This window comes from Prunus mume, linkage group LG2, assembly GCF_029339155.1.
Source record: "Prunus mume cultivar Tortuosa linkage group LG2, ASM2933915v1, whole genome shotgun sequence".
Lineage (NCBI taxonomy): Eukaryota > Viridiplantae > Streptophyta > Magnoliopsida > Rosales > Rosaceae > Prunus > Prunus mume.
The window spans coordinates 7,923,295-7,938,967 of NC_142699.1; the positions used below are offsets into that span (position 1 = coordinate 7,923,295).

Below are 15,673 nucleotides of genomic sequence, written 5' to 3' on the forward strand. Positions count from 1 at the left end.
ATATTGTGTACTATCTCTTTATAACAGAAACAAAAATGGAGAATTTAGATGAATTGAGAATTTAGGTGCTATCAAGAGTCGAGTTGGTAGAAGGAGAATTGGACAAAGTGCCCATCCAAGACGGAGGCAACATGCCAGTTTGTTCATGAACTGTCTTCAACAATGGTGGCAACATCTTGTAAACTCCAGCAACCTCCTTGAAGGCCCCATTGGCACCGCTGTCTCCGCCGCCATTATTCCAAACGCTAATATTGGGTTTAAGTCCCCTAACAGCCTCGGCATTAATCTTAGCGATTTCTTGAAACGTCCCATTCTTGAGCATCATGAAGTCCCTGGTGGCATTGTAGTTGCCTCCAACTGCTTCCAGAAGACTGCGAAGATATGCACCTTCAGCCTGCCCAAGAGCCATGAGCCCCTCGGCCTCGAGTTTCTTGGCATAAAGTTGTGCCTCTGCGATTGCCTTCTGTGCCTCGGCCTCTTGTTTCTTGGCATAAAGTTGGGTCTCTGCAATTGCCTTTTGTGCCTCAGCCTCTAGTTTCTTGGCATAGAGTCGTGCTTCAGCCTCTAGTTTCTTGGTAAAAAGCTCTGCCTCTGCTGCCTTTTGTTTTTGGAACAACGCTCCATCTGCCTCTAGTTTCTTTGTTCATAAATATATAAATATATGTTAGAAAAAGCAAGCATTATACTAATTAATACATAATTATCCAGCAGCATTAGATTCAGACTTTTGTTTCGTACTTGCATGTATTGCTTTTAAGGCAATGAATATTCCAATCCAACACAAGCATACAGATTAATAACATGAACTAATTCTACAATATCAACCACATTTACTCATCATCGATTGATCATGTTCGTACTCACAACATAAATTATTAGGGTTAATAGTGATTGTGATTCACTCGATATTAATTAAATACATCCACTGTCACATAATATATTTTTCAACGATCAATGTAACACTAATTTTGTTTCATACAGATCACCAACCAACTCAATTTTTGCATATGCATTCAATTTTATATTTTCAAAAGAAAGGAAAGAAAAAGGACAAGTACAAGGCGTACCTTGGTTTCATACTCAACAGTGGCCTCACTCAAGAGATCAGCCTTCAGCTTCTCTGTCTTAGACAAGGCATGCATCTTCTCCACCTCCTGTTGTAGCTCCGCATCCCTCAACGCCACAGCCTTCGCTGCCTCCACCTCCGCCACCTTCGCCTCCTTTGTCCACACTGCCTTCTTCTTAGCCAGCTCAGCATTCGCCTCCGCCACCTCAGCCTCCCTCATGTTCTCATACACCTTCACCTCCGACTTCACCTTTATCTCCTCCTTCTTCCCCTCTCCTTCCCTCTGTGTCGCATAGATCTTAGTCTCCGCATTAATCTTGGCCGCGTTCTGCAGGGTCATCCCCTCCCTCTCCTTGGACCCTATCTCCCCTTTTTTCTTCGCCTCCGCCACGTCAACCCTAGCCTTGTTCGCCGCCTCCATCTGTATCTTCTGGCCCAAGTAACTAAAATACTCATGCCCGGGGACGTCCACCAACTGTTTCACATTCGCATTGTATATCAGAAGCCCGAATTGGTTCAGCTCCAACTGAACCTTATCAAACACCTCTTGCTTAAACTCTTTGGTCCCCTTGAACACGTCCTCCATCGTCATCGAGGCAGCGAGGACCCGCGTCTCTCCCTCGATGATGCCCTGGACGAGTTCTTGGACGTGGTTGGAGGCCATGTCGTGGCTGCAAAGGAGCTTGGCGTATTTATGGAGGCTGGGCATGTCGTCCTCGCGGGGGCCGATGGTGAAAACAGCGGGGAGGACGAAGGGGAGCTTCTCAGAGCTCATGGCTTGGACTTCGAAGGTGTAGTTGACTGGGGACAAGTCGAAGACGGTGTGGGATTGTCCGGGGAGGATCCATGCCTTCTTTGCAAGCTTTATGTCGTCGATCCCTGCCCCGGTGATCACTAGATACTCTGAAGCTTTCGCAACTCTGTACCACATGGTTGGTTCTTCTGTGTTTCTCTTGTTTGTAGACAGCAGTAGATATTAGGGTTTTGATATGAGAGATGTTGAACACGAAAAAAAAGCTACGAGAGAGATGAAAAAAGAATACTCGTATATATATATCAGTGATTGAGATCTTGGACAATCAGAGTTTAATTTGTACTAGGGCTACAATGAAGGTTCAATTAGTTTAGGATAAGAATTTGCACATTAATAATGGGAGACTTGTAATACCACGTCGACATATTGCAAGGTGTTCCTGTCACATCCAACTTCTTTTACTCCTCCAATTTTTACGGCTTGAAATTGTCAACAATGTGTTTGATTTATGGATTCCTATATCATCAAAACCTGATAATCATGTGCATGGGATGGGACAGGAAACCTTCAAAACCTGGCAGTACCGTTCTCCTTGTCCAGGGGGACCAAGGAGTTTCTTGGGCAACTGTCATTGGATTAAATCCAACGGTGGATAGGAGTGTAAACAATAAACTCAGTTTATAGCTTTAATGTCAATATTTTTCGGTAAAAAATCTTTAAAGCAATTTTCAAACAGGAAATATAAGGATGCCAAAATACATATTAGAGAAATAAATGTCCTACTTTTCAAAGGGTTGTAAATGGAGAAAAATTGTTACGGTTGAAGAAGAGAAACGAAAGACTCTAAACCCTTCGATAAGAGAATTGATGGAGAAAATTTCTATCAACTTGGGAGGCTTACTACTTTTGATTGAAAAATTGCTTTAGAAATTATTTCCCTAAAAATATTGACATTCAAAACTATTTATTGTTTAGACTCTTATCCACCGTTGGATTACCAAAAAACTCCTTGGTCCTCGTGGACCAGGAGAACGGGATTGCAAACCTGGTTATAGAAATAAATCGAATTAGCAAATTTTGGCACATTAATTCTGATTATGCGTGAAATTCATTTTGACATGTTTACTAATCCGTAATCAGATTAGAAGGAATTGAATTGGAGTTGTTTATTAAATCATATGAAATTGGAGTAGGAGTGGTATTAATTCCTTATAAGTTGTTTACTAAATTCACATGAATTGGGATTGAAACCAAATTGATTACTAAAATGTCATCGTGTTAGGTTAAAGTAGATGACAAGTTTGGAATTTTAAAAGTTGTGTGAGGATATAATGGGTAAAAAAAGATGAATTTCTAATGGATTAGTTGTCTATGAATTACAATACTACCTCCCACCCATAATCCAATTCTTCCAAAATCAGGAGTTGAATCCATGATTTTGTGTGGGTCCCACTTGCATTTTGATTCCTCTATATGAAGTAAACACATGAGTATTTGTAATAGGAATTCAACTCCTTATTTTCATTCCAATTACGGATTAATAAACATGACAAATTGGGATTTCATCCTTCAAGTCTCAAACTCATTTATAGATGTCAAAATAGTGTTCTAAGCCCAAGGCCCCACAACCAACTAGAGAGTACATTAAATTAAATACATATTAAAAAAAGCCCTAACCTAGCAACACCCGCTTCTATCGCAGTAGATCACTTGGTTTGTGTCCAACTCGTAACTACGGGTTGTCTATGATTAACAAGAATATAGGCTACGAGTGTATCAGTACTAGTGGTGTCCTATAATGAGGTTTTCTAGTAGCGAGTTTTTGGATTCAGTAATTCAAGGGATTATTTCCCCTTTGTGTTATCGGCTTGAAATTGTCAACGACATTTGATTTTTTCATTTCTATATTATGTATCATTGTACAGGACATGGCCATATGTTTGCGAGCATTTGCATACAGCCAACAATTGGGATTTGGTCTTATAAATTTATTATACAAATTTATAAATAAATCCAATTCTAGACATGTATTTATAAAAAAACTCAAGCACTATTTAAACATAGAAACACACTCAAAATCAACCCCAAAGTCAACTTTTTGAGTGTGTTTATAAATGAGTTTTGAGTGTGTGTAATGATGAATTTTGGGTGTGTTTATATGTTTAAATAGTGCTTGAGTTTTTTTATAATTTCAACCCCCATTTTGGGTGTTTTAGTGAAACTCCCAATTTATTATGCATGGCCAACACAGGCATGTTTTGTTTCTTATAAATTTCTTAAAATTTGGGATTTGGTCTTATAAATTTTTCATTAGACAGCCAACGACAGTTTTGTTTCCCAACTCTTCCCAAAGGCTTGCACTATGGCTAACAGTTTTGCCCCTAAACACATACATGTCAAAGTAGAATTAAGTACATAGAACAAAGTTTTAAGCAAGGCCACGTTTGGTGTCTAGAATTATCTCGAACTCAATTAAGAGCCGAGCTGGTAGAATGAGAATCGGACAAAGTTCCCATCCAAGCCGGTGGCAGCATTCCAGTTTGTTCATGAACTGTCTTGAACAATGGTGGCAACATCTTGTAAACCTCAGCCACCTCCTTCATAGCCCCATGGCCGCCATCCCCGCCCTCTCCGCCTCCATTTGTCCAAATGCTGATTTTGGGTTGAAGTCCACGCACGGCCTCAGCATTGATCTTAGCAATTTCTTGAAACATGCCGCTTTTGATCATCATGAAGTCCCTCATGGCTGCATAGTTGCCGCCAACGGCGTCCAAAAGAGTGCGTAGATATGCACCTTGGGCTTGTCCAAGGGCCATCAGACCCTCAGCCTCTTTTTTCTTTGCATAAAATTCTCCATCTGCAACTTGTTGACGAGCATATAATTCTGCCTCAGCAATTGCCTTCTGTGCCTCGGCCTCCTTCTCCCTTTGGTAAAGAATAGCTTCCGCGGCTTTTTGTTTGATGTATAACTCCCAATTTGCCTCTTGTACCTTTGTTTATTAACACTGATCATGTTAGATGATATAATGCACAATATTAATTTACCAACTTAATTTATTTTTATTATAATTATTCAATACTTTTTCCATAAAATAAAATAAACAAAACAAATTATACCTTTGTTTCATACTCAACACTAGCCTTACTCAAGAACTCAGCTTTAAGCTTCTCCGTGATAGTCAAGGCATTCATCCTCTCCACCTCCTTCTGCAGCTCCGCATCCCTCAACGCCACCGCCTTCACGGCCTCCACCTCCGCCACCTGCGCCTCCTTCGCCCACCCTGCCTTCTTCTTCGCCAGCTCAGCATTTGCCTCCGCCACCTCAGCCTCCCTCACGTTCTCATACACCTTCACCTCCGCGTTCACCTTTATCTCCGCCATCCTCCCCTCTCCTCCCCTCCTCGTGGCATATATTTTTGTTTCTGCATCAATCTTGGAGGCATTCTGCAGCGTTAACCCCTCCCTCTCCTTAGACCCTATCTCCCCCTTCTTCCTCGCCTCCGCCACGTCAACTTTAGCCTGGTTGGCCGCCTCCATCTGTGTCTTCTGCCCCAAGTAACTAAAATACTCATGCCCCGGTACATCCACCAACTGTTTGACATTTGCGTTATATATCAAAAGCCCAAATTGATTGAGTTCCAACTGAACCTTCCCAAACACCTCTTGCTTGAACTCTTTGGTCCCCTTAAACACCTCCTCCATGGTCATCGAGGCAGCGAGGACACGCGTCTCCCCCTCGATGATACCCTGGACAAGCTCTTTGACGTGGGTAGAGAGCTTGTCGTGGCGAGAGATGAGCTTGGCGTACTTGTGGAGGCTGGGCATGTCGTCGATGCGAGGGCCGATAGTGAAGACGGCGGGGAGCATGAAGGGGAGCTTCTCGGAGCTCATGGCTTGGACTTCGAAGGTGTAGTTGACGGGGGACATGTCGAAGATGATGTAGGATTGTCCGGGGAGGATCCATCCCTTCTTTGCAAGCCTTATGTCCTCAATCCCAACGCCGGTGATCACCAGATATTCTGATGGGCTTGCTACTTTATACATGCTTGCTTGCTTTCTTTCTGTTCCCCCTAATTATGTTCTGATATTGAAAACCAGTTTATAACTATATATATACTTAGTGGCGTGTCCTCCACGCAACATAATTGTTTGGAACAAACTTTCTCTTTGGCCCTTTCGTACATGTTTCACAAATCTCTTGATATTGTCAATGAGAAAATTGGATTGCTCTTCGATGGAAATTGCATGGTGCGTGTTGCTTTCCCTTGTTCCTTGTTATCCGCTATCAAAGGCGATGTTTTAGTTTTTTTTCTTTCTTTGTCGGCTTGAAATGCTTTTGAGTATCATACGACTTGTTAATTATGTACATTAATTTGGGTGTCCAGACATCTGAGACTGCAAATCGGACTCTTTCGATCAATCGCAATTAGCAAATTTGGCATTGTTTCCGATGAAATATTTCATATATATATATATACACGGCCTAGGAAAGCTGGCCAACAGTTTTCTCTCCCAACTCAAACTAGTTGTAAATATTTTCAAGAAAAATATAGACATGAAGTTCACAAGGACAGATTGCTTGCACTCAATCCTTTTCATATTAGCTAGCAAGACTTGTCGACATTCACATCATTTTCTTCCAAGAAGACGGAAAGTGCCAGCAGGAGGTATGGGAAGGGAGGATGGGAAGGAGGAGTAACAAAAGTGAAAACAATTTCAAATAGATTTCAGTTTTTAGTTTTGTTTTTCACTTTTGTTACTTCTTCCTCTCATCCTCCCCTTTCATCTTCCCTCTCAATCTCATCTCCACTCTCATTCTCACTTCCATTCTCCTTCTTTTTCCTCTATACTCTAGCACAAAAAATAAAAAATAAAAAATAAAAACTAAAAACTAAAATTGAAATGATTATCAAACGGACACTTAGCTTTAGTAGTTTTCATTTAAAGTATAGCATTTGATACATGCACAATTGATTCCACCTCCCTCACACCCACCCTTCCTCCTTCATATCTGTACCTTTATTCATATATTTCCTCTCTATCTCTAATCTCAAAAAAGCAAAAATTAAATAAATTAAAAAAATAAAAAATTCAGAAGATGGAAAACAAAAAGGTTTCCAAACAGGCCCTCAAACAGTCATTTTACAAACTCAAATAACCTGAAACGTTCACATAATGTACCAACTAAAAAGAAATATTTGGCAAGAGTTCAACATGTTAAGGTCGCTGCTGTCTCTTATTGACATGACTCCAATTAGATTCCATATTATGCCAACCAAATCCTCAAATGTGAAGAGCAGCATGACACCAGCCTAGCTGGTCTGGTACAATTTTGGCTGCACTACAATGGCAATTTAAATTTGGCTATACATATACCCATACAAAGGCAACATTAATTATAATAATACAATACTCTAACAATCCACTGTACCATCTCAACTGACCACATTGTATGTCATCTCTTTAATAGAAAGACATCGTTCACACCCCTATGTTAGTCTCACATGTACTTAGACATGATACACAAAATGGCTAGTTCAGATAGCGACACTCTGGAACTCAATTGAGAGTACTAGTTGTCAGAACCAGAATTTGGCAAAGTGCCCATCCAAGCCGGTGGCAGCATTCCAGTTTGTTCATGAACTGTCTTCAACAATGGTGGCAACATCTTGTAAACTCCAGCAACCTCCTTCATGGCCCCATTTCTGCAGCCCTCTCCGCCTCCATTAGTCCAAATGCTGATTTGGGGTTGAAGTCCACACATGGCATCAGCGTTAATCTTAGCAATTTCTTGAAATATGCTGCCGTTGATCATCATGAAATCCCTCATGGCTGCATAGTTGCCTCCAACTGCGTCCCAAAGATTGCGTAGGTAGGCACCTTGGGCTTGTCCAAGGGCCATGAGGCCCTCAGCCTCTTTGTTCTTGGCATAAAATTCTCCATCTGCAACTTGTTGACAAGCATACAATTCTGCCTCTGCAATTGCCTTCTGTGCGTCAGCCTCTTTCTCCCTTAGGTAAAGAATTGCTTCGGCGGCCTTTTGTTTGTTGTATAACTCCCAATTTGCTTCTTGTATCTTTGTTTATGAACACTGGTGTTAGATAAAGCATTGATATCATGCATTGCCTTAATAAACAATTATCCGTAACCTTTATACAAAAACGAGCTAGAAAGCAAGTCATCTAAAATTTCATGTTTTGGGAACCTCCTAAACAAAATATAAAGCTCTTGTTTTCTAACTTATAATATGTACCAATTAGCATCATATATATTGATCATATTTTTTTTAGTAAAAACTTAAGTATACCTAGATTGAGAGAACAAAGATTTTATATTTACATACTAAAATATTCAAGATTATATACTAAAGAATATACAAAGATTATAATCATGGTGCTATACAATATTGTGGTTAGTATAATGATTACTGATGAAAGTTTTCTTTTATCAATAAGAAAATGATCATATATTCAAATATAGAATCCACTGGCACCTTTGAAAGAAAAGTACAAATGAACGAGTAATTTTTGTATGTTCCCAATACACCACATGGATGGTGTACCATCCAATACGCATGGAACATGTGGAAATATTGTATAACATACATATAGGACATAAAAATAAAACATATCCACATATCTACATGTCGTATGTGTAGATGGTACACCAACCACGTAGTATACCCCGAACATTCAAAAATCTCTCCAAACTAAGAGCTAATTGGTCAGATACCACATAATATACTAAACGAATAATACTAGTTTTACCATATTTTTTATACCAAATAATGTGGCAGCTGATGTATACATACCACATCATGTAAAATACCAGTTTATGTTTTTCTAATTTTATTTATTAAAATACACTTCATTCATTTAATTGATGTGACATATGATATGGACATTCCACATCATATGGTATAGAAATATGGGATAAAAATGTGGTAAATGTAGCATTACTCTTAATAAACATTATGAGTAACATCATTTTTTCCAAACAAAACAAAACACAAAAAGAACAAGCTACCCACGTTATAGTCAAGTACATACCTTTGTCTCATACTCAACGCTGGCCTTACTCAAAAACTCAGCCTTAAGCTTCTCCGTCCTAGTCAAGGCATTCATCCTCTCCACCTCCGTCTGCAGCTCTGCATCTCTCAACGCCACCGCCTTCACGGCCTCCACCTCCGCCACATGCGCCTCCTTCCCCCACCCGGCCTTCTTCTTTGCCAGCTCAGCATTCGCCTCAGCCACCTCAGCCTCTCTCACATTCTCATACACCTTCAACTCTGCTTTCACCTTTATCTCCGCCATCATCCCCTCCGAGGCCCTCTTCGTGGCATATATTTTTGTTTCTGCATCCATCTTCGCAGCATTCTGCAGCGTCAACCCCTCCCTCTCCTTGGACCCTATCTTTCCTTTCTTCCTCGCCTCCGCCACATCAACTTTAGCCTGATTGGCCGCCTCCATCTGTGTCTTCTGCCCCAAGTAACTAAAATACTCATGTCCAGGAACATCCACCAACTGTTTGACGTTTGCGTTATATATCAAAAGCCCGAACTGATTCAATTCCAACTGAACCTTCTCAAACACCTCTTGCTTAAACTCTTTGGTCCCCCTAAACACCTCCTCCATGGTCATCGAGGCAGAGAGGACACGCGTCTCGCCCTCTATGATGCCCTGGACGAGCTCCTTCACGTGGCTGGAGAGCTTGTCGTGGAGAGAAATGAGCTTGGCGTACTTGTGGAGACTGGGCATGTCGTTGATGCGGGGGCCGATAGTGAAGACGGCGGGGAGCATGAAGGGGAGCTTCTCGATGCTCATGGCTTGGACTTCGAAGGTATAGTTGACGGGGGACATGTCAAAGACGATGTAAGATTGTCCGGGGAGGATCCATCCCTTCTTTGCAAGCTTTATGTCGTCGATCCCGGCCCCGGTAATCACCAGATATTCTGAAGGGCTTGCTACTCTATACATGCTTGCTTCTTGTTTGGTACTTGTTTTTTGATATATTGAAGACCATTTTACATGTATGTATATATATACACACACACTGAGAGTGGCATAGTGTCCGCCACGAAACATGATTAATTGTTTGGCCCTTACGTACATGTTATACAAATATGCTTGATATTGTCAATGACAAAAATAACGGTGGAAATTGCATGGTACTTGCCCTTGTTCCTTGTTTTCAAGAAATACACGCCAACTTGTGATACTCCCATTCAATTGTTTTTGGTTATAAAGGGAAATGTTATATATATATATATATATATATATGTTTTAATGTCTGCCTGAAATGTCAACGAGGGTTGATTGGTGGGTTTCTTATATCACAAGTAAGCCATACAAATCTGGCTGTACCGATCAATCAATCCAATTAGCAAATTTGGCATAGTTTGATGAATTATTTCTTCATTTATATACGGCCAACAATTGGGATTTGATATCGCATGATATGTACGGCCTAGGAAAGCTGGCCGATATAGTTTTGTTTCTCAACCTAAAAATACTTTCAAATTTTTAAGTGCCCCTTTTTATTCTTCCTTCTTCAATATTGCTTTTATACGGAGGAAGCTATTAAAAAAAAAAAAAATAAAAAGATTTTTGTGTTTAGATTGCACACTACTCAAAAAAAAAAAAGTGGCAACAGTCATCATTATTTGGTGAATAATGCGAGGGTGACTAAAGGCTTTAGTCACCAAATATCACCAAATAATGGTGATTGTTGCCACTTTTTTTTAGTCACAAATCACTAGCAACTGCACTTCATTTTCCAGCTTGATAACGTACTCAAGAGACTAATGAATAAAAGTAAGAGCTCCTCATTATCACGAATTTACAATCCACATACAGAGATCCTTTTCATATATTAGCAAGACTTCTGGACTTTCATCAGTTTCTTCCAACAAGAAACCACACGGAAATTGCCAGGAGGATGCAAGTAGTAGAAAACGAAAACAACTTAAAATTAAAGAGAATCAAAGAGAAAATACATGTTGCAAAAGAGAGATGAGAATGGTGGAGGATGAGGGAGAAAGAAATGAATATGAATTAAACCAAAACTAGAAAATGAAAACAACTTAATTGGTTTTCAATTCTAGTTTTCATTTTGTGTACCATTCCATCCACATTTTCTTCCTCCCTCTCATCACCCTTCCTCCTTCATCACTCCTTTTCTCCCATATATTTCCTTTATATATCTCTAACAGAAAATTATAATAAATCAAAAAAACGAAAACATTACTAAATGGACCTCAAGCAGTCATTTTATGACCAATATGGCAAAATATCCGAACTCAATAACCCTGAAATATACAGTTTTATGGTGCAAAAATTGGCAAGGATTCAATTGTCATAGATACTATTAACACTTGGAGGACAAAGGCCACAAGGTAGGTAATATAAAAAGACCATATATAGGAAACATGTTGAGGCCACTTTCTCTTATTGGCATCATGGCATGAGCAGCATGGCACGAGCGTAGCTGGTACAATTTTGGCTGCACTACAATGGGAATTCAAATTTGGCTATACATACCCACACAATGGCAACATTATGAATACAAAATGATACATGTTTACGCAATCCGTATCACATCTCAATTGACCACATTGTGTGCCAACTTTTTAATAGAAATGGAGATGTACCCCGCACTTACAGAAGTTTCACAGGTAATAAAGACATGATACACAAAATGGCTTAGTTTAGATAGTGGTACGCTCGAACTCAATTGAGAATCAAGTTGTTAGAACCAGACTTTGCAAAGTGCCCATCCAAGTCGGAGGCAGCATTCCAGTTTTTCATGAGCTGTCATGAACAATGGTGGTAACATCTTGTAAACTCCAGCCACCTCCTTCATAGCCCCATTGCTGCCGCCATCGCCTTCATCTCCCCCTCCATTAGTCCAAATACTGATCTTGGGCTGAAGTTCATGGACAGCCTCGGCATTAATTTTAGCAATTTCTTGAAACATGACACTGTTGATCATCTCATGAAGTCCCTCATGGCAGCATAATTGCGTCCAATCCCAAAGATTGCGTAAATATGCACCTTGGGCTTGTCCAAGGGCCATGATGAGACCCTCAGCCTCTTTTTTCTTTGCATAAAATTCTCCATCTGCAACTTTTTGACGAGCATAGAAATTTGGCTCTTTCAATGAATCCCAATTAGCAAATTTGGCATATAGTTTGCGATGAAAGATTTCATTTATATATATGGCCAACTTTTGGGATATGTGATATCGGCCCAGGAACGCTGGCCAACGGTTTCGTCTTCCAACTCAAACTACCTTTTTTTTTTTTGGTCAACTAACTACTTGTAAATTTTTAAGTGAAGAAAATATAGACATGAAGCTCAGAGGACAGATTGTACCATCATGTGTTTATTGGTAAAGTAGTCTCACTCCCGTGTAATCAAAACATGATTTGTACATTATATAAAGGGCTTAACATGATTTATCCTTGCACTCAAGATTATTGTGTTCTATTTCTTGTATACAAAAAGTAGAAGGAAAAAAAAACCCTAGCAAAAGCTTCGATTTTTCATTTCCCAATATTTCTTGTATGCAAGAAGATCAAAAAAGAAGAAAGAAAAAAAAAAAAAAGCTACGAAACTCACTAGCAAAAGCAATTCATTTTCCGGAGCAGCAGGATAAAAGATATAGCTCCTGATGACGACGACTTCACTATCCAAATAGAGATCATTTTCATATTAGCAAGACTTGTAGACTTTCATCAGTTTCATATAAAATATTTACTATAAATCCCGCTCACACAGTTTTTAAGGCACGAACATGGGCAAGAATTGATACTATTAGGACTTGGAGGACAAAGGAAACATGTTGAGGTCACTTTCTCATATTGGCATGACTCCATTGGATTCCACATTATGCAAATCCTCAAATGTGAAGAGCATCATGAGACGAGCCTAGCTGGTACAATTTTGGTTGTACTACAATGGCAATTCAAATTTGGCTAATGTATACCCATATGAAAGCAACATCAATTAATTATATGAATACAATATTATACGCGGTACCATTTCAACTGACCACATTGTGTGTCATCTCTTTGATAGAATGATATCGTCCACACTTACTTTTAGTCTCACATGTACTAAAAGACATAATATACACAAAATGGCTAGTTCAGATAGTGACACTCTCGAATTCAATTGTTAGAACCAGAATTTGGCAAAGTGCCCATCCAAGCCGGTGGCAGCATTCCAGTTTGTTCATGAACTGTCTTGAACAATGGTGGCAACATCTTGTAAACTCCAGCAACCTCCTTCATGGCCCCGTTGCTGCCACCATCGCCACCCTCTACGGCCCCATTAGTCCAAATGCTGATCTTGGGTTGAAGTCCACGCACAGCTTCGGCATTAATTTTAGCAATTTCTTGAAACATGCCGCTGTTGATCATCATGAAGTCCCTCATGGCTGCATAGTTGCCTCCAACTGCGTCCAGAAGATTGCGTAGATATGCACCTTGGGCTTGTCCAAGGGCTATGAGACCCTCAGCCTCTTTTTTCTTTGCATAAAATTCTCCATCTGCAACTTGTTGACGAGCATAGAACTCTGCTTCTGCAATTGCCTTCTGTGCCTCAGCCTCTCTCTCTCTTTGGTAAAGAATTGCTTCGGCGGCCTTTTGCTTGTTGTATAAGTCCCAATTTGCCTCTTGTACCTTTGTTTATGAACAATAATCCATTAACCAAAAATAGCTTTTGATCACACTTCTATATTCATGTGATTATGAATCACATTGATTATAATTTTCTTGTATCAATAAAGAAATGACATTTGAACTCGAAATCTCTTCTTCCAATATTAAAAAGAAAAGTATATATCAACTAAGAGTTAGCCCGTCACATTCACAACTTAATATAAGCATTCAATATTTTCATTCCCTTATTATGTACGAACATCATATATGATTAGTAAACATCTTCAGAATATTTTACCATCTTAATTTGTATTATGAGTGTATTCAATATTCTTTTTTTTTTTTCCAAAAAAAGAATAAAGCAAAACAAGGTACATACCTTTGTTTCATACTCAACGCTGGCCTGACTCAAAAATTCAGCCTTAAGCTTCTCCGTCCTGGTCAAGGCATTCATCCTTTCCACCTGCGTCTGCAGCTCCGCATCCCTCAATGCCACCGCCTTCGCAGCCTCGACCTCCGCCACCTGCGCCTCCTTCGCCCACCCGGCCTTCTTCTTCGCCAGCTCAGCATTCGCCTCTGCCACCTCAGCCTCCCTCACATTCTCATACACCTTCACCTCTGCTTTCACTTTTATCTCGGCCATCTTTCCCTCCCCTTCCCTCTTCGTCGCATAGATCTTCGTCTCAGCGTCAATCTTCGCCGCGTTCTGCAGCGTCAACCCCTCCCTCTCCTTGGACCCTATCTCCCCTTTCTTCCTCGCCTCAGCCACGTCAACTTTAGCCTGATTGGCCGCCTCCATCTGTGTCTTCTGCCCCAAGTAACTAAAATACTCATGTCCAGGAACATCCACCAACTGTTTGACATTTGCGTTATATATCAAAAGCCCGAACTGATTCAATTCCAACTGAACCTTCTCAAACACCTCTTGCTTAAACTCTTTTGTCCCCTTAAACACCTCCTCCATGGTCATTGAGGCAGCGAGGACACGCGTCTCTCCCTCAATGATGCCCTGGACGAGCTCTTTCACGTGGCTGGAGAGCTTGTCGTGACGCGAAATGAGCTTCGCGTACTTGTGGAGGCTGGGGGTGTCGTCGATGCGGGGGCCAATGGTGAAGACCGCAGGGAGCATGAAGGGGAGCTTCTCGGAGCTCATGGCTTGGACTTCGAAAGTGTAGTTGACTGGGGACATGTCGAATATGATGTAGGACTGGCCCGGGAGGATCCATGCCTTCTTCGCAAGCTTTATGTCGTCTATCCCGATCCCAGTGATTACTAAATACTCCGAAGGGCTTGCTACTCTATACATGGTGATGGCTGTTCTTTTTTACTTGGTTCTTCCTGCTAATTTAAGGTCAGGCTTTTAGGATACTTATTTATACATAAACAAGGAGGAGCCAATACACAAGGAAGGAATGATTAATTATAATGCTACTCTTACCATATTTTTATATCACATTCCCACACCTTAAGTGGCAGATGAAGTGGACAATCACATCAATTTAAAATTAATTTAGCATTACTCTTATTGTAAAGTCCTAGTCTATAGACTTCTAGACATATGAGGGGGCATGGTAAAGAACAACAAAATTCATAATAATTTATACTCTAGATACACATCAACTGCCGCATTATGTCATTAGCTAATATCTTTTTAGCGATTTCAAGTTTCCTTTGAATTGTTCATAATAAATCTTTTTTTGTTTAAATATAGTTGTTTGTAGTAGACTAACTGTTTGTCATTTGAGTACATGTTATGTGAATCTCCTGATATTGTCAATGAAAAACATAGATTGATTGTGAGGAAATTGCATACGACTTGTTGCAGGCTTCCAGCTTTCAAGGGGAATTCTAATCCTGTTTTTTAATGTACTGGAAATTGTCAGCGAAATTTAAAAAATATGCATTGATTGTTGTCCTGTCTAACAGCCGAAATTGCACGGTATTTGTTTTTTTACAAATTTATAAATAAACCCAATTCTAGACATGTATTTATAAAAAAACCCAAGCACTATTTAAACATAGAAACACACTCAAAATTAACTCCAAAGTCAACTTTTTGGGTGTGTTTATAAATGGGTTTTGAGTGTGTGTAATGATTGGTTTTGGGTGTGTTTATAAGTGTTTTGGTGTTGGGTTTTTTTATAATTTCAACCTCCATTTTGGGTGTTTTAGTGAAACTCCCTTGTTTTTT

The 15,673-nt window shown here is 40.0% G+C and overlaps 3 protein-coding genes and 1 pseudogene across 3 annotated transcripts; all 4 read right to left on the bottom strand.

The window, feature by feature from the left end:
- Nucleotides 1–61: 61 nt before the first annotated feature.
- Nucleotides 62–1,997, bottom strand: LOC148919534 (flotillin-like protein 4 pseudogene; annotated as a pseudogene).
- A 2,112-nt stretch (nt 1,998–4,109) lies between these two features.
- On the bottom strand, nt 4,110–5,878 carry LOC103319738 (flotillin-like protein 4). The gene is made up of 2 exons (XM_008221323.3): nt 4,938–5,878; nt 4,110–4,810 (listed from the first exon to the last, which is right to left on the bottom strand). The coding sequence occupies exons 1-2, from the start codon at nt 5,862–5,864 to the stop codon at nt 4,289–4,291; spliced, it is 1,449 nt and encodes a 482-aa protein (XP_008219545.2). The 5' UTR covers nt 5,865–5,878; the 3' UTR covers nt 4,110–4,288.
- Nucleotides 5,879–7,330: 1,452 nt separating this feature from the next.
- On the bottom strand, nt 7,331–9,862 carry LOC103319882 (flotillin-like protein 4). Its single transcript, XM_008221474.2, has 2 exons — nt 8,870–9,862; nt 7,331–7,896 (listed from the first exon to the last, which is right to left on the bottom strand). Exons 1-2 carry the CDS (start codon nt 9,794–9,796, stop codon nt 7,393–7,395), a joined length of 1,431 nt encoding a protein of 476 aa, XP_008219696.2. The 5' UTR covers nt 9,797–9,862; the 3' UTR covers nt 7,331–7,392.
- Nucleotides 9,863–12,812: 2,950 nt separating this feature from the next.
- LOC103319737 (flotillin-like protein 4) lies at nt 12,813–14,833 on the bottom strand. Its single transcript, XM_008221322.2, has 2 exons — nt 13,862–14,833; nt 12,813–13,503 (listed from the first exon to the last, which is right to left on the bottom strand). Exons 1-2 carry the CDS (start codon nt 14,786–14,788, stop codon nt 12,991–12,993), a joined length of 1,440 nt encoding a protein of 479 aa, XP_008219544.1. The 5' UTR covers nt 14,789–14,833; the 3' UTR covers nt 12,813–12,990.
- Between the last annotated feature and the right edge of the window lie 840 nt (nt 14,834–15,673).